The sequence below is a fragment of the Carassius carassius genome, chromosome 50 (assembly GCF_963082965.1).
Source record: "Carassius carassius chromosome 50, fCarCar2.1, whole genome shotgun sequence".
Classification (NCBI taxonomy): domain Eukaryota; kingdom Metazoa; phylum Chordata; class Actinopteri; order Cypriniformes; family Cyprinidae; genus Carassius; species Carassius carassius.
Window position 1 is genome coordinate 1954570 of NC_081804.1, and position 21872 is coordinate 1976441.

A 21872-nucleotide genomic window follows, 5' to 3' on the forward strand; every position below is an offset into this window, starting at 1 on the left:
TTATATTTTTCTATCCATGTTTCTTTTCAGATTTCTTTGTCTTCTCTGCTAAACTTTGGGAGTTTATTTTATTGTAAAATTAAGAATTATTATAATTTTATAAACTTTTTCAAATATTTTTTGTAGGTCGATATGTACTGATTAGTAAAATACCAGCAGAAAAACAGCGACAGAGACGTTTTCATGAATATTAATGCATGTTCCTTGTATGTTAATGACGCTCATGAATATTAATCAGCTCTCCTTCACTATAGTAGGAGTCGTAGTTTCGCCGGGGATCGCAGGTGAGCGAGGAAGTTCCCACCGTCATTTCCAGACATTCAGCTGGTGCCATGGCTAAAAAATTAAGCATATGAATATTAGTTTCTCCTGTAAGTATAATGAGAAAGTGCCTTTGATATGAAATAAATCTGTGCGAAGGGACTCGACTCCTGTTGCCATGGCTCTGTCGGAGTTGTATACAAAGGTATGCTTAGCAGGTGCTTCACTTTTGAGAGGTATTTTAGTAAGTGATATTTTAGCCTATCATGCATGCATTTGAGAAGATAATATTCTTGTCGAAGTCTCACATTAGCCTACTGATTCAAGCTTAGTTATAGTTGTGACATATGGCCATCGTTCCTATTCGTTGGTATTTTGTAACAGCGCAAAAACATAAGCCACAGTCCAAGTCTTATGGAATAAAGTGTGTAATGTGAGTTTTGTGTCGTAGTATAACAGGGTGTGGATCCCTGACGCGGAACATGTTTGGCAATCTGCGGAGATTCTGGTAGATTTCAAGACTGGTGAGACTGTGCTGGAGCTACAGTTGGAGGATGGGACGGTAGGACACATACATCAGCAGCTGGTTATGGACTTTTGAAGTATTATACATAATGCACTGCATTATCAAGGTTCTTCAGTGGTTCATTGCAGCACCTTCAATGATGTCCAAATAAATTCTAATAAGGAAAGTGTTCTTTCTTGTTGTTGTTTAGATTTTTTTGATTTCCATTTGAAAATTGAGGAAAAAAGGTTATCTAAAAATGTTAACATTTTATTTCATGGTGCAAGTTGGTCACCTTAGTTAAATGACATGAAATATAAATGTTAATATTAAAAAGATACAGTGTCAGAAATTAAATCCCACTGTCAAATGATTAACATTTGAATCTAATTAATTATAAAATGTGGCAATTCATTTTTTTAATTAACCAGAAATTAATTACTGAATCAAAGCGGTTTAGAAATTATCCCCAAAATATAATTTAAAGACATTACTTTATGGAATGATAAGATTTAACAAAAAGTGGCATTAAAAAGAAATATATTTATTTTTTATTTTGGGAGGAGATGTCCCTTTATAATTATTTGTATTAATATGGATTTTAATTTTCATATTTTTTTATTAATATCCTCGAGACCCATTTTTTATTTCATTGCATTGGTTGGAGCATAAGAAACAAATTCAGAAAAAACGATATTAAACAAATATATATATTATAATCATATTTTATTCTATGCTGGACTAAGTTACAAGGCATGTATAGGCAAAAACAATTATTTAGTTTTTTCATTCACCAATCAGTTTTTAGTTTTCAGGCTATGTTAAGCCAAATTTTGTACAAAGATAATTCTCGACTATGTTATGAAAGATAACAGAATGATTTGATTTACTACTGTACTTTATAGAATATGTGCGTAAAATATTCATAAATTGATATTCCCATTTGATTTAATGTATCTATACATTGCATCATCTAATTTGCATATAATGTGTTCTTGGTGCAACCCAAATTGGAAAAGAAGTGTAATAATGGGAGTAATAACTTGGCAACATTTCATAATTATATCTTATATTTCAATATTGATCTGTAATTTTTGTCCTTGGGTCCTCTACAGAAGACATGAATGAAAACTATTCCCCGTTTCGTAACAAAAACTCATATTCCGATTTGAAACCCCTTAATATTTTTCCGTGATGTTTATTTATGACAAACAGAGTGTATTTTTGTTAGATTGAAATGCTAATTGCAAAATATTAACATATTTCCTTGAGTGCTTAATTTGATCATTCTGTCAATATCCAACCCGATCTCACGGCAATTCGTACATATTTTACAAGGTGGCTTATTCGTACGGATTCGTACGACCACACTCGTACAAATTTTTGCCAAACCGTACGTATTTTACGAGTTGCACAATTCGTATGAATTGTTACGAATTACCTACACCTAACCCCGCCCCTAAACCTAACCGTTACTGGGGTTTAGAAAAATCGTTCAAACGGCTGATTCATCCAGGAATGAAGTCAATGGCTCTCTTTGTGATCCTCTCTTGCAGGAGTTGGAGTATCCTCTGGAAGAGGGTGAGAAGTTGCCACCCCTCCGAAACCCGGACATCCTGGTGGGTGAGAATGACCTCACTGCCCTCAGTTACCTTCACGAGCCGGCCGTTCTACACAACCTCAAAGTCCGATTTGTCGAGTCCAAAATCATCTACACATATTGCGGTAGGTCTTCTGTACCATTGTTTCCTTAATGTGTACCTCCTTCTCTGATTTGATCACTTCACTCTGATATTTATCATCTCAGGAATTATCCTGGTGGCAGTCAATCCATACAAAACTCTTCCTATCTATGGAGATGCGGTCATCCATGCTTACTCTGGTCAAAATATGGGCGACCTGGACCCTCATATATTTGCTGTTGCTGAAGAGGCCTACAAACAAATGGCCAGGTGAAGCATTATGTCTTAATTAAATTAACTATCTCTATAAGTCATGGTTGATTGAGAAAGACTTGGCACAAACATATGCTAAATAACCAACTGTACAGGTTTTATAAGCTTAGATCAAAACAAGACCCATTTTTTTGTTCAAACTGCAGGAATGGCAAGAATCAGTCCATCATTGTGAGCGGTGAGTCCGGGGCTGGAAAGACCGTATCTGCTCGCTATGCTATGAGGTACTTTGCTGTGGTTAGCAAATCTGGCAGCAAATCTCGGGTGGAGGACAAGGTTTTGGCATCCAACCCAATCACCGAGGTAAAACAAACCATCAGGATCAGGTCACTTGATCATCACACACATCCTTATCGGATATAGTTGGCAATATCTGATGTGTTTGCAGGCCATTGGAAATGCAAAAACAACCAGAAATGACAACAGCAGTCGATTTGGGAAGTACACTGAGATCAGCTTCGACAAAAGATACCAAATCATCGGAGCAAACATGAGGACATACCTTCTGGAAAAGTCAAGGGTGGTTTTTCAGGTGAAAGATGCTTTTTGCGGATTGTAGACTTGACATAACAGAATAACTACATGATAAAGGTGCAACACTCCTAATATTTCATTTGTTCTCATGCAGTCAGAGAATGAGAGAAATTATCACATCTTCTACCAAATGTGTGCATGTGCAAATCAGCCGGAGTTTAAAGGCTTAAGACTGTGTGAGTGTTTCTTTACATGTTATATGACTTTGAATTTTATGTGAATAGTATTTGAATAGTAGAGTCCAGGGAGTCTATCTATCCATCTATATTGCAATATAAGGGAGCATACAGTACGGACACTAAAATAACTCATGCTCATGACTCTGGACTGGTTGAAGTGTCATTAAGTTCATGTTTTCATTAGTGTCCGCAGACAAGTTTAATTACACACGTGTGGGTGGTGAGACAGAGATCGAAGGTGTGGACGACCGCTCTGACATGGCAGAAACACGCAGGACCTTCAGTCTACTAGGTGACACAAGCGTCTGGTGTATTTTGATCATATTTCTAAAAGAGCACAAATCTTCTGTTGTTCTTTCAGCCGTGTTGATGCAGTGTTTCTCTCCAGGTCTTAAGGACAGTTTTCAGGCTGATGTGTTTAAGGTGCTTGCTGCGATTCTGCATCTGGGCAACGTGGTAATCAAGGAGAACGGCTCTGAGAAATCGTCCATCGGTGTAAGAAATTTATGCTTATCTGTGCAGTTTTAGGTGTTTTATGTTGATAATTGATATCTGGACGAATCAGGACTTTCAAGGTGTTTCATCAGAAGTTCATTCTGCTCTCTCTCCAGTCCAGAGACCCTCACTTGGCCATTTTCTGTGAGCTAATGGGCATCAAAATGGACAACATGAGCCGCTGGCTGTGTCACAGACGGATAGTCCTGTCTGCAGAGACGGTGGTCAAACCGCAGCCCAAGGAGCGTGCCATCAACGCCCGTGATGCCCTTGCCAAACACATCTACGCCCATCTTTTCAACTGGGTCATCCACAAGATCAACCAGGCTCTGATGATCCCTGGGAGACAGCATTCATTTATTGGGGTGTTGGATATTTATGGGTATGTCAGCTTGAATTCATTTTTATGTTAATTTGCATTCAGGGCCTAAAATTAACACTTGCCAAGCACCAAATGCAAGTAAAAATCAGCAATGGCGAATGAATGAGTTGGACAGTCGCTTCTTAATATTAATCCTAAAAATGCCTAAGAACTCGGTATGGTTTGGCGCAAGGATCAAATTGCAAATGCTGAATGCACTGCGAAGTGATCTTTACACATGAGCCACTCATGATATTGGTAATTTCCCGCCAAAATAAAAGCTCTATTGTTTCAAAGTTTGAAAGCAAAGCGAACAAACAAGTAGGAGTATATAGACTAACCCTTAGTTCAACAGTTACATATAAATTTGAAAATTGGAGTTAGATGTGTTTACTCATTTTTTTCTGCATGTTTTTCAAGGAAATAATGCACACACTGTTTAATGGCCAGTAAAAAATACATATGGCCGGTAAATTTTCTAAAGTTCAAGCAGCAAAATGCTGTTTTAAGTTTTAGACCCTGTTTGCATGAGCCATAGCCTTTGAATTAAGGCCATTTCACTCCAAGAACAATAACTATAACGGTAAACATTATATGATAAGAAAGGTAATGGCACAGAGGAACAATACTATTAAAATCCAATGCAGTTTAGATAACTAAACTGCATTGCGCTTAAAATAAACAGAACATTATTGCACATTTGTGTGAACGTTTTGGCTTTTGGCTTCCTCTAGATTTGAGACCTTTGACGTGAACAGTTTCGAGCAGTTCTGCATCAACTACGCCAACGAGAAGCTGCAGCAGCAGTTCAACCTGGTGGGTTCATCTGTGTCATCTTTCCATGAATTAAACTTGATTTGTAGTGGAACTTATAAAAACATGTCTCCGATTATCATCCTATCAGCACGTGTTTAAACTGGAGCAGGAGGAGTACATGAAAGAGGATATTCCCTGGACGCTGATTGATTTCTATGACAATCAGCCCGTTATTGATCTCATCGAGGCTAAGATGGGCATTCTGGACCTTTTGGATGAGGAGTGTCTGGTGAGAATAACTCTGTGGATAAAATATTCAATCTTAACCTGCTTTAAACCGTGAATGAACATGGTGTTTTATATTACAGTTGCAGCTTGTGATTTTGAACCAATGAGATTCAAATGTGGGCGGAGCTAAACAGAGCCCCGCCCATAATTGAATCGCATTGGTTCAAAATTGCACACAACACTGCTAAATATTAAGCATCAGATGTTTTCTGATTGGCTAAGTTATTTTTTACTGTGTCAAGGACAGAAAATGTACCTGGTTAGGACACAAATAATTTAGATGAATTGGTTTTAGGAGAATTTGCTGAGAAATTGTGAAATGTCTCCAGAGTTTCTACTTAATCTTCATTTAATCTCAATAAAAGGATCTCATTTGTGGGTTTTTTGTCATTTTTTGTTTAGTTTTTTTCACTCGTAATTGTCTCATTTTATAATAACTTTAACTGAAATAACATTTTTAGGTTGAAATACTAAATTTCTAAAACAAAATTTAGAAAAATGTACAAAATATGAAATAAAAAAATTAAACAATTTTTTAAAATGTAAAATAAATAAAAAAATTAAATAACAAAAGCACATAACAAAATCACTAAAGCTTAAAACTTAAAAAAATATGAACATAACTCTGATATCTAAAGTGGTGTAATGCAGTTTTATAATTTTATGAAACCTGTCCAGAACATGTGCAGGTAATATTTAGCTTCAAAATCAAAAGGAAGAAAAAAGATATTAAACTTTGCTTAAAGAAATCCATATTTTGGGATCATTATGATTATTGTTTGCACCTACTAAATCGTTTTTGATCTCCCACAGTTTCTGCAGGGCACTGATAAAAACTGGCTGCAAAAGCTGTACAACTTTCTAGGCTCAAGGCCGCTGTTTGAGAAACCCCGAATGTCTAATGACTCTTTTGTGATCCAGCATTTTGCTGATAAGGTGAGAGACTATGACATCTCTATATTGTCTTAAAAACTGAAAAAAAGGTGCATAAAGAACTAAACCAGTTTTTTTTTTCAGGTAGAATACCAGTGTAAAGGGTTTTTGGAGAAGAACAGAGACACTCTGTATGAAGAGCTGTTGGACATCATGCGCACTAGTCAGGTATCAATCTAATAGCACCCTTAATGAGGTTTAATGCCATTATAATGTTGTTCATCTTATTTCTGTGTTGTTTTCAGAATGCTCTCTTGGCAGTTTTTTTTAAAGAGGAGGAAACAAATTCAAGCCATAAAAATATCAAGGTGACACCGGCACAACCCAGAGTCAAAGCATCGAACAAGCAGCTGAGGACCACTGTAGGAGACAAGGTACAAAACCACAGACAATATTAGCGACTGCTTAGCTGATGAACTCATTTTGAAAGATTATACGTGTTATCTAGTTTCGAAGTTCCTTGTACCTGTTAATGGAGACGCTGAATGCTACAACACCTCATTATGTGCGCTGCATTAAACCCAATGAGGAGAAACTGGCTTTTGAGTAAGTCACGCAAAACCCAAATGATTTTATTAGTGTTTTTTGAATACAGTGCATTTATTAGTGTGTGTGTTTGCTCAGGTACGACTCAAAGCGTGTGGTGCAGCAGCTGAGAGCCTGTGGTGTGCTGGAGACCATCCGTATCAGTGCCCAGAGTTACCCGTCCAGGTGATCGAAACTCTCCGTGCATCACTATCTGACATTTTAACTTCATTTTGAACAGTTCTGTAAAGGCTCTGTGACTTTCCTATAGATGCAGAACACAGGAGTATGCAGGAAGGCATATCTATAAGGAAATATCTGTGAAGGATTTTAGTGCATCTGTTAACTAAAACTAAAATTAGTGCAATTTAGTTTAAATAAACTTTAAATAAAAAAATAAAAAAAAATAAAAAAAGGTTTTCGGAACCTTATGAAATTTTTAAATGTTGCCTTGGCTCAATTACTAGAACTGAAAAATTAAATAAATTAAAGCTAAATAGAAATTTAAGAAAATAAATATTAAAATGAAATCATAAGATATTATATTTTGCTTAAAGAAAACCTTATATTTAGGATAATTAAGAACTTTTTTAAAGAATTTTTATTTAATGCATTTATTTAAAATTTCGTAAAACACTATAATGTAAAAAAAATCATCACTGGAAATGACAGAAACTATTTATGTAATATTTAAAAAATTATAATAATTGTATCATCTAAATCATTTGAAAATGTGTTTAATTATATCAAGAAAATAATGCTACAGTGTCAGAAAATTATTTTTTTTCTGTTTATTTTTCTTATCTCTATCTTATGTTTTAAATATTTATTGATTGTTTTATTTACTTTTTTTCACCTAGACACAATTTTGTGAGATTTTTTTTATGTTTTTTTTTTTTTTTTAATTGTGGAAAATTCAACAAAACTCTCAAGAATAAGAGTATTTTAAAAGAGTAATCATTTAAATCATTTGAAAATGTGTTAAAATATATCAAGAAAATAATGCTACAGTGTCATTATATATATATATATATATATATATATATATATATATATTATATATATATATTTTTTTTTTATCTTTATCTTATGTTTTAAATATTTATTGATTTATTAATCTACTTTTTTCACCTAGACACAATTTTGTGAGAATTTTTTTTTTTTTTTATTATTGTGGAAAATTCAACAAAACTCTCAAGAAAAACTAGTAATCAAATCACATCAGAAAATCCAACCAACCCAGCTTTCCTTCTCATCACTAATTCGTACAGTTCTCATCGTCTCTGTCCATCTTCACAGATGGACGTACATAGAGTTTTACAGCCGTTACAGTATACTGATGAGCCAGGCCGAGCTGAAGCTGGGAGAGAAGAAGCAGACGTGCAAGACGGTTCTGCAGAGACTCATTCCTGTAAGACAAGCACACTGTGCTACATCTGACAGCTCGTGTTCTTCAGCCGTGCTCTGAAAAAACTCCTCTCTGCTCCGTTAAAGGATTCCAACCAGTACAAGTTCGGTCGGAGTAAGATCTTCTTCCGGGCGGGACAGGTGGCGTACCTGGAGAAGCTGCGTTTGGATCATCTTCGAGCGGCTTGCGTCACCATCCAGAAGCACGTGAGGGGCTGGAGGCAGAGACGCAGGTTCCTGCACATGAGACAAGCTGCCATCACTATCCAACAGTACGTGCGTGGAAAGAAACAGATCAGGTGAGGGTTTCCAGAGCGCTAGCAATCCAAAACTCAAAGCTTTCTTGATCAAAAATACAGTAATAGTGTTAAACATAATTGCAGTTTTAGTTCAAGTGTAATGCAATGCTGATTTACTCCAGTCTTCAACGTGGCATGATCCTTCAATATTCATTCTAATATGCCGTTTTAAGAAATATTTCTGATTATTATTAATGCTGAGAACAGTTATGCGGCTTCATATTTTTGTGGAAACCGTGATGCATTTTTTTTTTAGGATTCTTTGATAAATTCAAAAGAACATTGTTTATTTAAATAGAAATGGTTAGTAACATGCATTGCTTTATTGTCACTTTTTGATCTTTTTAATGCATTCTTGCAGAATAAAAAAAAGAAAAGAAGAAATACTCTCCCTAAACTTTTGAGCGATCATGTACACAGATGCACCATAGAAGCAGTCCATAAATCATATATTGAATTTTAAACTGTTATTACCTCATTTATAATTTTAATTAATATTTTAAATTATTTTAAAACTTAACATTTTCATATTTTCTATGTCATTTTTATATTTATGTTCAGGTTTTAGTAATTTTGTTGTGTGTTTTTGCCATTTTTTATTTTATTTATTTAAGTTTTTGTTTTTTTAGTTGATCAGGTGGTTTCACTAAGTGTAACCTTTGCAACAACAACAAAAAAAAAAGGATTGTGTTTTTTTTAATATTCCATTTCAGTTGAAGTTTATTTTCATTCATATTACACTAACCCTGACCGTTCAGGATGCATCAAGTCAAGTTTGTCACTTTAGTCATTAAATTGTAATGTAGACACATGCATTTTCTGTAAAGCAGTGTGTATTGTGAAAAGCGCTATACAAATAAATTAGAATTGCATTGAATTTCAAAATGCAGCAGGACACAACAATTGGCTGATGTGATGCAACCAAAGATGTCAATCTGTTGAATGTTTACACAGACAAACAATTGCAGAATAGAGCACATATGAAATGCATCTTGTGTTTTCATGAACCTTAAAAAGCGTGGTGTTGCAGACGCAGTATAACAGCTCTGGCGCTGAAGCAGGCCTGGGCCGCTGTGGTGATCCAGAGACACTGTCGTGGGTATCTGGTCCGGAGGGTTTATCAGCTCGTCCTGAGGGCTGCTGTCATTATCCAGGCCTACACCAGAGGATGGACGGCCCGCAAGCGCTACAGAAAGGCAGAGTCTCTGCGTTTGTCATTTTGCGTGAAGCGTTTCATGATGGTCACTCATTTGATTGTGAGTTTTTGTGTGTTATTGCAGATGGTGGCGGTACACAAGGCTGTGGTTCTGCAGAAATACGCCCGAGCTTGGCTGGCGCGCCGGCGCTTTCAAACCATGCGACGTCTGGTCATCAACGTGCAGCTCTCGTACCGAGTCCAGCAGCTGCGCAAGAAAATAGAAGAGCAGGTACAATCAGACAACAGAGAGGAAAAGGTTCCTGAATGAGAGAAGACTTTGTCTTGCACTTTGTCTAAGATGTTTCTCCCTAAAACTCCAAAAACGTTAATTGCATCAAACCATTTTAACGCCGTTAAACTGAAATTATTTATTGCACATGCTAATTTTGACACGAATGAGTATGTAGTCGAATAACGGTAATTTTAGAGAGCTATAAAATAAATGTTGGTTGGATGAGAAATGTTTGAGTTAATATTGAGATCTCTCACTTTTGATCGCAGACTTTGATAGTATTGAGGTACTGTTGAGATCTCTTTTAAAACTCTAGAGGAGACTTTTGAGATCGCTGAGCTCTATTCGGTGTCCGTTTAAAGGAACACTCCGACTTTTTGGGACTTTAGCTTATTCACAGTATCCCCCAGAGTTAGATAAGTCCATACATACCTTTTTCATTTCTGTGCGTTCTGTAAGTGTTATTTGACGCACCCACCGCTAGCCTAGCTTAGCACAAAGACTGGATGTAAATGGATACTGGTAGCATAGTAATCCCAATAAGTGACAAAATAATGCAAACATTTTCCTATTTACATCTGTATAGTCACAGCGTGTACAAATAACAATGCTATATGAGACAGAGACCATTTTTAATCGTATAAATACTGGGAACTATATTCTCACTAGGCGTAGGAGCACAGCTAACGTAACTTTACTTGGGTTGAGTGGCTACTTGGGCGGAGTGATTAGCGCAGCACACGAGACCTTAAACAAAACAAACGTGACTAACTAGCTAGACGTGACTCGTGATCATGGCTGACTTTGAGGAATTGTCAGACTCAGAGGAATTTTACTGTGTATCAAACCAAGATCCAGAACCATATAGTTTTGAGCCAGAATACACAGACGAGGAGTTACAAACTTTGGAAGCTGTAAGACGAAGGGAGAATCAGAACGAACACGGACTGGTGGTGTAAATGTGGAACATGCCAACCTTTGCCGACCGAAACCGAGTGCCTTTGTTGTAATGAACGGGACCGGGTATTGCCATCAATGTCAAGGCTTGATGACAATCAAGATATTTGCGTCACTACCACGGAAGATTTCTTTGCCCTAATACACCCGGCAGTTGTCTTTTTTTCCCATTGTGACAAGATCAACTGGAAGAAATGCCCCATGCCGAGTGAACCTAATGGTCAGCTCTCCACCAAGTAAGTGATTTTGTTATAATGATCATTCATAGTTCAATGAAATTGTAGTATAGCCATTGCATACAGTATGTCACAATAATAACAATAAAGGGGATACACGGACCCCCTATTCACGTAATAGTGTCACTACTAAGGTTATATTACATTAGCATGGCACTGTTACAGTATGGCTAATGTTAGCCATCTCAAAACATAACGGAACACTTACCGCAGCAACAGGTGATCCAATTTGTCCTGTCTTTATTATCGATGGGATGGCTGTATCCTTTAGCACACGTTTCATGGTCCGTGTGGCAACTTGCATTTTTTCAAAATAGTCGTCTACAGTAAAATGTTCAGAGCAAACGAAATACTTCGTGATGGTGTTTACAGGTGTGTTTGGATCTATTTCCAGAGCAAGTAGCCATCGATTTATCAGGTCAGCGTTTGTGGTTGGAATTCTATGAAACATCATAGTAATACCTGGCTCCCCTGTTTATTGTCGCAGTTATTTACAATACAGCGAACACCCATGATTGTACACTATAAATCTACTATCTAGTAATTGCTGACTCTATTACTCCAACTCTGAGCGAACTCTCTTCTCCTCACCACGGCGCGTCTCGTGTGCTGCGCTAATCACTCCGCCCAAGTAACGTTAGCTGTGCTCCTACGCCTAGTGAGAATATAGTTCCCAGTATTTATACAATTAAAAATGGTCTCTGTCTCATATAGCATTGTTATTTGTACACGCTGTGACTATACAGATGTAAATAGGAAAATGTTTGCATTATTTTGTCACTTATTGGGATTACTATGCTACCAGTATCCATTTACATCCAGTCTTTGTGCTAAGCTAGGCTAGCGGTGGGTGCGTCAAATAACACTTACAGAACGCACAGAAATGAAAAAGGTATGTATGGACTTATTTAACTCTGGGGGATACTGTGAATAAGCTAAAGTCCAAAAAAGTCGGAGTGTTCCTTTAAACTTATTGCTGCTTGTTAGAAAAAAAAAAATCGATTTTAAATTAGATAAAAAAAAAAGATTTGTTGTTGTTGTTACTACATGAATATTTAATGCATGTAACTTATTTCAAAGTAACTTCAAGAGCATGTAGCCTGACTGCTAAAGCATGTCATAGGTTTGATTTCCAAATAAACGCATACTGATGATTGTTAAAATAGAATAGATATATTTTATTAAAACATTATAACTTTTACACGAAGACCCTAGAAATGTTGCCTAGGAAATTAACTGAAATAATAAGTTGAAGCATTAAAATTATCAAAAATGTTTTATATAAAAAAATTGATTAATAAAATAAAACTACTACTACTAATAGCAACTCCAAAAACGAATACAAATGAAGAGGTATAAGGTGCAAAATTACTAAAACACACACACACACAAATTTTTTATATTAAAAGGCTAATTCAAAATCTTAATAAATAATTGCATAGAAATATCACTAAAGTCACACTGCTGATAAAAGCGTATACTTTGAATTTTTAAACAAAAACAACTGCCACATGCTTGAATTTAAATGTCAACTATTTAAAAAATTACAATAAAGACAATTAAGTCCCTTTAAATATATATTTTTCTGCAGTGGCTCTGCAAATACTAAACCTTTCTTTCACTTCTTCTAGAATAAAGAGAACCGAGGCCTTATGGAGAGACTCACCAGTTTGTCTAATGCTCGTGCTCAAGGACTAGAAAAGATCCAGGCTCTGGAGGCGGAGCTTGGAAAGCTAACCAATGAGATGGCAGCTTTAGAAGAGAGGGCGAGAACTAAGTCAGAAGAGGCCAATCAGGTAAAGATACTAGATGTGTTCGACCTCATGTAGCGCTGCGCAGACCGATCAGCGATGACATGTTTATTCTGACACCTTCAGTTGCACTAATGCTCTCAAATCTGTGTTTTTATAACACTAAAAGCTCTTTTACTGTAGTTGCAATGTTGTACTAAATCATGTTTATCAAAAAACACTGATATAAGTATATAATGACCAACTTTATTTGTATTGAAATAACGTAGAGCTTTATTTTTGTACAGATCGGTCTGCGCAGCTCTGCATGAAGTCAAACACACCTACTGATTTGTCGTACATTATCTTTATAATATTGATAAAGTATTGAATATAATTATGAGAGTGTTCACCTTGTTCTCTCTTCCAAGACAATCGCTCTGCTTCAGAATGACAAAGAGAAACTAACTGAGGCGAGTAAGGCTTTGGAGCAGAAACTGAAAGAGACGAGTCTGCAGATGCAAGGTGACGAGTGAACTGCCTCTAAAACAGTGCTCATGAGTGTGCGACTGTAACTCATGAAATATTTGTTTTCCAGATCAATTTGAGGATGTAAAGAGAAAACTGATGGAGGATTTAGAAAGAGAGGAGAGACTCAGAAAGTAAGAGTGCTTACTGAAAGAATAGTTCACCCAAAAACCATTTACTCGCTCTCATATCTTTCCGCTCATATTATTGCAAGTGGATGGTGACCATGTCAAGCACATAAAAGTGGTCCACAAGTGGGTGTCAGAAGTTGCTTTGTGAGAAACAGACCTGACTTTTAAATTGTTTGCATGGAAAATAATAGATTTTTAGGCTATAAGTGTTAAATCCGTTCTCTGTTGTGTCAGGGTGGCGGAGCACAACAGTGAACTCCAGAAGGAAGACTCGGATAAAGAGATGGTAGTACTGAAAGAGGAAAGCAGTAGACTGAGAGAGGAGCGAATCAGGCTCCAGACGCAGGTGGAGGAGGACGAGAAGGTCAATGCAGAACTGCAGGAACAAGTGCTGCAGCTCACCAAACACGTCAAGGTGCATCACACCGCTCACTCTTCCTTCTCTGGTTTCTTACATTTTTTCCAAGTTTAAGAACAAGTACATAATGCAGTTTAATTATAATGCTTGCAAGACAAAGCCTAACATGAAGGATGACCATGCAAAAAGAATAAATAAATAAACATGCATGAATATATAAATAAAAAATAAATAATTAACAAGTTTCCGAATAATCCATTAAATCAATCAATGCAAAAAAAAATCTATGCATTATTAATCAAATGGTTGGGGAAATGCAATAATGTTAAAATAAATGCAAAATTCAAAGTTATTTTTAAATGATGTATTTTCATTTTCATTTAGATATCTTAATTTGAAAAAATACTATCATTTTTAATCTCTTAATATTTTTTCAGTTGTATTAATTCTCCCATTTGTTTATTTATGTATTCCTTTAAACATTTATGTCCTTGTACATTTTGATTATTTGATATTTGATTATATTTGATTATTTGATTGATTCTGCTTTATATATATATATATATATATATATATATATTTTTTTTTTTTTTTTTTTTTTTTTTTTTCTGAAAATGTGGATTTGTTTGTTTGTTTGTGTATGCACTTATTTAGCATTTTTGCATTTTGTCCTTCAGATCCTAAAACCCAGACTAAAAAAAGCTATAACTTTATCCTTTTGCCGACTTTGAAGCACTTGTTAGCACTTCTGCAAATTACTTAAAGAGACGTTTACTATTTATTTATACATTTATTTTCAATTTGAAGGTCATCCCAGATTTACGGAAAGAAATCAACAGCCTGCAGATACAGCGAGCTGAAGCTGATAAATCCCTAAGAGCTCAGAATCTACAAAACAGAGGTACAAAACATACTCCATGGACCGTCTTTTTTTAAATGATGTTTCAATGACTCGACTAAAGCCACTTTATCCTTTATAATGCCCTCAGCTAAGATGAGTTTGATCACCAGACAGCTGCTCGGTGAAGCTAAAGAGGAAATTCTCATCCAGAGGTGTGTGATAATATTGGGATTGAAGTGCTGATTGTTATTTGGCACACTCTTAATCTGCTTTAATTGTCTCTTTAACTCCAGACTTAATGAAGAAGCTTTAGATAATGATGATGGAGCTGATCTTCTCGCTGCTTTTGAAGCCATGGAGAAAGCTGCTAAGTATGACCTCTAACATTTTTGCCATTTAGTCCCATTTAGTCCTATATAGTTAAATGTAAATGTAGTCCGTAGTGTTTATTTTTCCATCAAATTGTCTGTCCTGCTATGTCAGGGTGATGGAAACTCAGCAGCGGGAGCAAAAGGAGACTTATAAGAGTCAGCTGGAAGCTCTGGTGTTCAAAAACGAACATTTAAACAAAGAGAACGAGCAGCTTCAAGCGCTCTTTCAAGAGAAGAGCAACGTCAACCAAAGCATCGGACAGGAAGTGGCCCGTCTGTCTGCCGAGAACATGGTAGCGCTTGTGTTTCTGTACAGTAGACTGGATGTTTGTTTGCGTAGTTTGACGTCTGCTGGCGATGATGGTGACTTCCTGTGTGCAGGTGATTCCAGAACTGAAGCAGCAGGTGTCAGAACTGAACCGCCACAAACAAGAGCTTGAGACCCAGTTACAAGATCAGAGCGCTGAGATGAGCGGTGAGCCAAACACATCTGAAAACGACTACATGCTAAATTATTCTCAGCAGATATGGGCAACAGGATGTGATGTCACACTCAAGGGCTACTGTTTTAAATACGCTTCTGGAATCATTTTTGAATGTTTCTGAAAGAAGTCTGTTATATGCTCACTTAGGCTGCATTGATTTGAATTTGAATTTATATTGTGAAATATTATTACCTTTTAAAATAAGAGTCTCCTATTTAAATATATATTATTAAATGTACTTTATTTATGTGGTAGCAAAGCTGAATTATTTCATCTGTCTTTTCTGTCACTTTTGATCATTTTAATGCGTCTTTACAGAATAAAAGAACTAATTTATTTTTTTAGTCTCACCTACTCCAAACTATTGGAAGTGTATCATGTTTTTTTTTAAGCAAAAATATAAAGCAGCACTGTTTTCAACATTTGAATGCAGCTATGCATCACAGGAATTAATAATTTTTATTAAAAATATTTCATAATATCACTGTTTTTACTTTGTTTTGATCAAATAAATGGAGTCTTGGTGAGCCAAAGAGACTTAAAAAAAATATTATTCAAACTTAAGCAGTGTATATGAATAAATAATGTTAAATTCTTGAGGTTGGACCAATTATGATAACGTTTGAACTTCTTGAATTGTATGTTGCAGCAAAAATAACGGCGTTATCAAACGAGCTCCAGCTCACTGTTGACGAGGAGCGATCGCAGCGCAGGTGAGCCGTTTATTACCCTCAGACTGTATTTACACTACAGACTTGGGGACGAGGCTGAAGGAGCAGGTGTTGTGCATCTGTTCACAGGCACCTCGAGGAGACGATCACAGAGAGCGAGAGGAGAAGAGAAGAGATGGAGAGACAGGTGGCTGACCTCCAGGACGAGAACCAGCAGCTGCAGAAAGCCCAGCTCTCAGAGAGCGAAGCCAAGAACAAACTCAGACAGGAGACATCACGTCTCACAGCTGAGAATATGGTGTGTGTGTGTGTGTGTGTGTGTGAAAGGGCACGCTCATGAGTACATTTGCATTCATATGGATTCATTTATAAAAAGCAACTTAGTCATAAAGAAAACGACATGCGTAAAAAACATATGCACACCTCAAAGCATACATAATGCAAAATAAAACATAAATGAATGGTTGGAGAAATGCAAAAATGTAAAAAAAAAAATGCAAAATTGAAAGCTGAATTTTTTATAAATAATATACTGTTTATTAAATATATTTTAATGTATATTAATAGTTCATATAAGCTTATTTTTCACATGTAGCATGCTTAATTGTATATTTTATCATATATTTAGACTTAAAATGTATTAGTCGTTATTTAGAATATACTTGCAAAATACTTTATTTATACATGAATATGCAGTTTAATTTATTAAAAACTTTGACTGTTAGTTGTCCTCATGAATATTAATATTATTTTCCTTAATGTTACATATTTTTAATATACTTACACTTACTATATATATATATATATATATATATATATATATATATATATATATATATATATATTATTTAAAACTTATTTCCAAAGTATTTTATTTAATTTAGATTTATTTATTAGTTCATTTACTTGTTCATTTTAAAACTAGACTGTTAGTGGCACCAGAATCAGTGTCCTCCTGATCCATAAAGTCAATATGTTAATATTAATCTAATTTTTACGATAACTTTCTTCTGGTTCCAGGACTTTGAGGAGCAGCTGGACATGAAGGACAGACTGATAAAACGACTCCAAGACCAAATCAAAGCTCTTCAAACACATGCGACAGGTACAACTCTTTCCATTCGTCTGATTTTATATTTAGCCAATCCGGTCTCATCCTCTCCATGTTTTCTATCCTCGTCAGCCAATCAGAAAGCAGCACCGGCTGTGCCCAAAGAGTACTTGGGCATGTTGGAGTACAAGAAGGAGGATGAAAGCAGGCTGATCCGGACACTTATACTGGGTAAATCCAGCACTTAAAGCATGTGTACATGTGCACAAATAACTCATCTACTCACTGGTGTGTAATGTGCAGAGCTGAAACCCCGCGGTGTGAGTGTGCTGATGATCCCTGGTCTGGCCGCACATCTCCTCTTCATGTGTGTGAGACACGCCGATTACCTCAATGATGGAAACAAACTCAAGTCCCTCATGAACGGCATCATCTCAGCTATCAAAGAGGTCATCACGGTAAGACGCTCTGCTCTGAATGTGTACTGTGGTTCAGAGAAAGGCCTCAGTTATGTTCTGGAATAAGTAAAGATTCTGGTTTTATTCTGGATGTTTTTGACAGATGTGGATTTTATATGATTTGATTGTGTTTTTAATTAGGGTTATTCTCTGCTTTTAAAGCAGATACTTTTTGTGTGGGTGATTTCTCATTACTGCAATGCAAAAAATTTTTGTCATTTGTTTAATAAAATCAAGATAGAATAAAAAATATTAAATATTTGTATTAATATAATATAGAAATATATATTTATATGTCATCATAGTATTTGTTGTACTGCTTTTAATGCTGATTATAAGCAGTACAACAAATACGATGATGCAATTAAAAATATATATTATGATTATATGATATTGTAAACATGGTAATGTTTACTTTATTATAGTATTGCCTTTAATGCTGATTTAAATATACTTATATATTCATAATACAGCAGTGCAATAAATATTAAAATAATAATATATACAGTAATAAAATACAATTTCACTGCAAAAATAGAATAATTGTAAACATACTTAATTTGCTTTAAGCAAAATGTGATGTTCTTTTGATTATAAATGAAATAAATATGAATTAATTCTGACACACATTGTATTATGTCCTAAATTCGAGGAAAGTAATGCAATTCTTAAACTAACATGATAATTCAAAACCTGCAACGTGTATATTCTGCCTCTTTCAAACACACAATCAGAATACAACCAACCTGCAGAATCCTGGGAGATGTAGTTAAAACATCACTTCATGATGATGGTTATATGCTGTTTATGGTTTCAGAGTCACCAGGAGAGTTTTGAAGTTCTGTCCTTCTGGCTCTCAAACACATATCACTTCCTCAACTGTCTCAAACAGTACAGCGGAGACGAGGTGAAGTCTCTCTACTCCCTTCCACTGTTTGTACTTCCTGATTCAATACATCAACGCTTAACTTGTATCATTCCTGAAACCAACCACTGAGATTCTTTCTATCCCGTCCATCAACAGGAGTTCATGAAGCACAACACTCCTCGCCAGAACAAGAACTGCCTGAGGAACTTCGACCTGTCAGAGCACCGGCAGATTCTCAGCGACCTCGCCATCAACATCTACCATCAGTTCATCAGCTTGATGGAGGACGCGCTCTTCCCCATGATCAGTAGGGATGCATTGGCGTTTAATTTCATGCATTTTCCTTTGTTCCATCTTGTTAACCAATCCACTCTCTCCATTCAGTCCCTGGGATGTTGGAGCACGAGAGTCTTCAGGGTATCTCCAGCATGAAGCCCACAGGTTTCCGTAAGCGCTCGAACAGCGTGTACGAGGACGGCGGGGACCACAGCGGGTCGGAGCCATTCAGTGTGACAGACATCCTGCAGCAGCTCGATGTGTCTCACACCAGCATGACGCAGCATGGCATGGAGCCTCAACTGCAGGGTCAGGTCATAAGACAGCTGTTCTTCCTCATCGGAGCCACATCAGTCAACAGCATTCTGCTCCGCAAAGACCTGTGCTCCTGCCGCAAGGGCATGCAAATCAGGTGCCTACATGTGTTTCATCCTTCTATGTGCATTACTACATAATGCACAGCATATATACACTAATGATTTGTTCAGCAAGGATGCACAGAGTTGATCAGAAGTTATGGTTTTTGTTTTGTAGTACTATAAATGTGACCACAAAACCAATCGATTTTTCGAAATTGAGGTGTATACATCATGAATAAATCATCTTTGCATCTTGTTATGATCGGACAATATTTGGCTGAGATGCAACTATTTGAAAATCTGGAATCTGAGGGTGCAAAAAAAATCTAAATAGTGAGAAAATCATCTTTAATGTTGTCCAAATGAATTCTTAAGCAATGCATATTTTACAAATCACAAATTAATTTTGACCCATACAGTGTATTTTTGGCTATTGCTACAAATATACCCCAGAGACTTAACACTGGTTTTGTGCTGCAGGGTCACATATGTCTTTGCTGTTTAAAGGGGATGTCTAATGCTATTTCTTATTTACATTGCTAAAAAGTTGTATCCAGTTGTAAACATGTCCAAAGTCTCAAAAAACAGTTCGGAAAGTTTCAAAATAAATTTCATAAATAGAGAACATGCGCATAGTTCTGTCACTCATTGTATTATGTCCTAAATTTGAGCAAACTAATGTAATACATAAACTATCATGATAATTCAAAACCAGAAACTTGCATAATCTGCTTCTTTCAAACACACAATCATGCACTATTCACACCGTGGAGATGCTCATTTGTTTTCAGTTCATATTTCACTAAATTGTGCATTGCATCGTGGGATATGTGACGTGTGCTCTGGAATACAAATGGATGTAAACATAATGCTTACCGCACAGATGGTAGTATGGCTTTCTGAACATCCCCGGAAAAAGGTTTAATGAAGCATCTTTCTCTTTCAGGTGTAACATCAGTTATCTGGAGGAGTGGCTGCGAGAGAAGGATCTGCAGAGCAGCTGTGCCATGGAAACACTTGGACCGCTCTCTCAGGTCGCCTGGATTCTTCAAGTCAACAAGACCACAGATGAAGACGCAGCCGAGATCAAGCAGAGATGCTCCGAGCTCTCTCCTGTGCAGGTGCTTTGCCATTCATTCATTTACATGAAGGCTATATCGGCCGTAGAATGTGAGTTTTTAACATTGCATTTATAGAATCTGACTGTTTTCTGGTTTTGTAGATTGTAAAAATCCTTAACTCCTACACACCCATTGATGATTTCGAAAAGCGTGTCACTCCGTCGTTTGTCCGCAAAGTTCAGGTAGGTTAATTTACTTTTTAAAGCACGGTCACTACTGTTCAAAAGTTTGGGGTTGGTACCATTTTTTTGTTTTTAAAAGAAGTCTCTCCTGCTCACCAACTGTAATATTGTGAAATATTTTTTCCAATTCAATATAACTGTTTTCTATGTGAATATATTGTAAAATGTAATTCACTCCTGTGATGCGCAGCTGAATTTCCATCATCATTCCTCCAGTCTTTAGTGTCACGTGATCTTCAGAAATCAGTATAATATGCTGGTTTCCTGTTCAAACAAACATTTCTTATTTATATCATTGTTGAAAACAGTTGTGCTCGTTCATATTTTTGTGGAAATCATGATGCTTTTTCTTATTTTCAGGATACTTTGATGAAAAGAAAGTTCAAAAGAACATTATTTATTTGAAACCGAAATCTTTTGTAACATTATAAAGGTCTTTACTGTCACTTTAATGCATCCTTGCTGAATAAAAGTATTAACTTGCATACAAAAAATCATACAAACTTTTGAATGGTAATAGAAAAGTGAACGATCACAGATCATTCATAGAATGGAGCATCGTCTGATTGGCCCTTGTTTGGTCTCTGTGTTAACAGGCGTTGCTTCAGGAGCGCGAGGGGTCGTCTCAGCTGATGATGGATTCACAGTATCGTTTCCAGGTTACCTTTCCCTTCTGTTCTTCTCCACAAGCACTAGAGCTCCTACAGGTGCCCAGCAACCTCCGCCTGGGCTTCGTCACTCGCATCTGACCTTTAACCTCTGACCTTGGTTATATCAGGACCGGTACTTAACATCATCATGCATCTGTGTTGACATGAATGCATCATATGAACACTGCACAGTAGCTGATTTGCTAATATAAACTCATTAATGCTCTTGTATGTTTTGATTTATTTGTAAAGATTTTAATCATGTTCTCTAAATGTGTATTTTGAATGAATACTGTTGAGATTGTAACTCTTTTAGAACAGCTTTTTTACAAGACCAACTATGAACAGACACTGTAAAATACATTTCAAGATCCCAAACCAACCTCAAATGCTAAGCTTCATTTTGTAAATCCTAAATAATTGCCTCAAATAGCTCTTTATTTGAATTTTTGTATAAATCTGAAATAAATCAATAAACACAACTGCCAAATGAGTCCTTCTCTCTTCACTCTTAGCACTCTTCGTTCTCAAATGCAATGTTTATTATGGTTAATGCTCTGGTGACTAGAGATGGAAAGCCCTGGAACTAATCTTTCAACCAGTAATCTCAGTCTCACTGAGTGCAAGCATGCATTATACTTAATACAAAAATACAAATAAATAAATAGAAA

At 36.2% G+C, this 21872-nt stretch overlaps 1 protein-coding gene across 1 annotated transcript; it reads left to right on the forward strand.

Annotated features, from left to right (window-relative positions):
* The first annotated feature begins 225 nt into the window (after nt 1-225).
* Nucleotides 226-21679, forward strand: myo5c (myosin VC). Its single transcript, XM_059546235.1, has 40 exons — nt 226-466; nt 713-823; nt 2323-2491; nt 2574-2718; nt 2868-3024; nt 3110-3253; nt 3350-3431; nt 3619-3726; nt 3823-3929; nt 4046-4311; nt 5025-5106; nt 5195-5335; nt 6148-6270; nt 6352-6435; nt 6513-6641; nt 6716-6813; nt 6892-6978; nt 8092-8203; nt 8287-8498; nt 9529-9925; nt 12753-12917; nt 13283-13376; nt 13450-13513; nt 13745-13925; nt 14676-14769; nt 14858-14921; nt 15003-15080; nt 15193-15373; nt 15462-15555; nt 16215-16278; nt 16366-16534; nt 17257-17341; nt 17420-17518; nt 17591-17745; nt 18563-18652; nt 18770-18920; nt 18998-19301; nt 20195-20369; nt 20471-20551; nt 21148-21679. Exons 1-40 carry the CDS (start codon nt 440-442, stop codon nt 21298-21300), a joined length of 5322 nt encoding a protein of 1773 aa, XP_059402218.1. The 5' UTR covers nt 226-439; the 3' UTR covers nt 21301-21679.
* The last annotated feature ends 193 nt before the right edge of the window (nt 21680-21872 follow it).

Excerpts from the sequence above, each read along its gene's own strand:
- myo5c (XM_059546235.1), top strand. The coding sequence starts at position 440 with ATGGCTCTGTCGGAGTTGTATACAAAG. Across the intron at positions 16,535-17,256 it reads GTCTCACAGCTGAGAATATG|GACTTTGAGGAGCAGCTGGA; the intron begins GTGTGTGTGTGT and ends TTCTGGTTCCAG. Across the intron at positions 17,342-17,419 it reads TCTTCAAACACATGCGACAG|CCAATCAGAAAGCAGCACCG; the intron begins GTACAACTCTTT and ends TATCCTCGTCAG.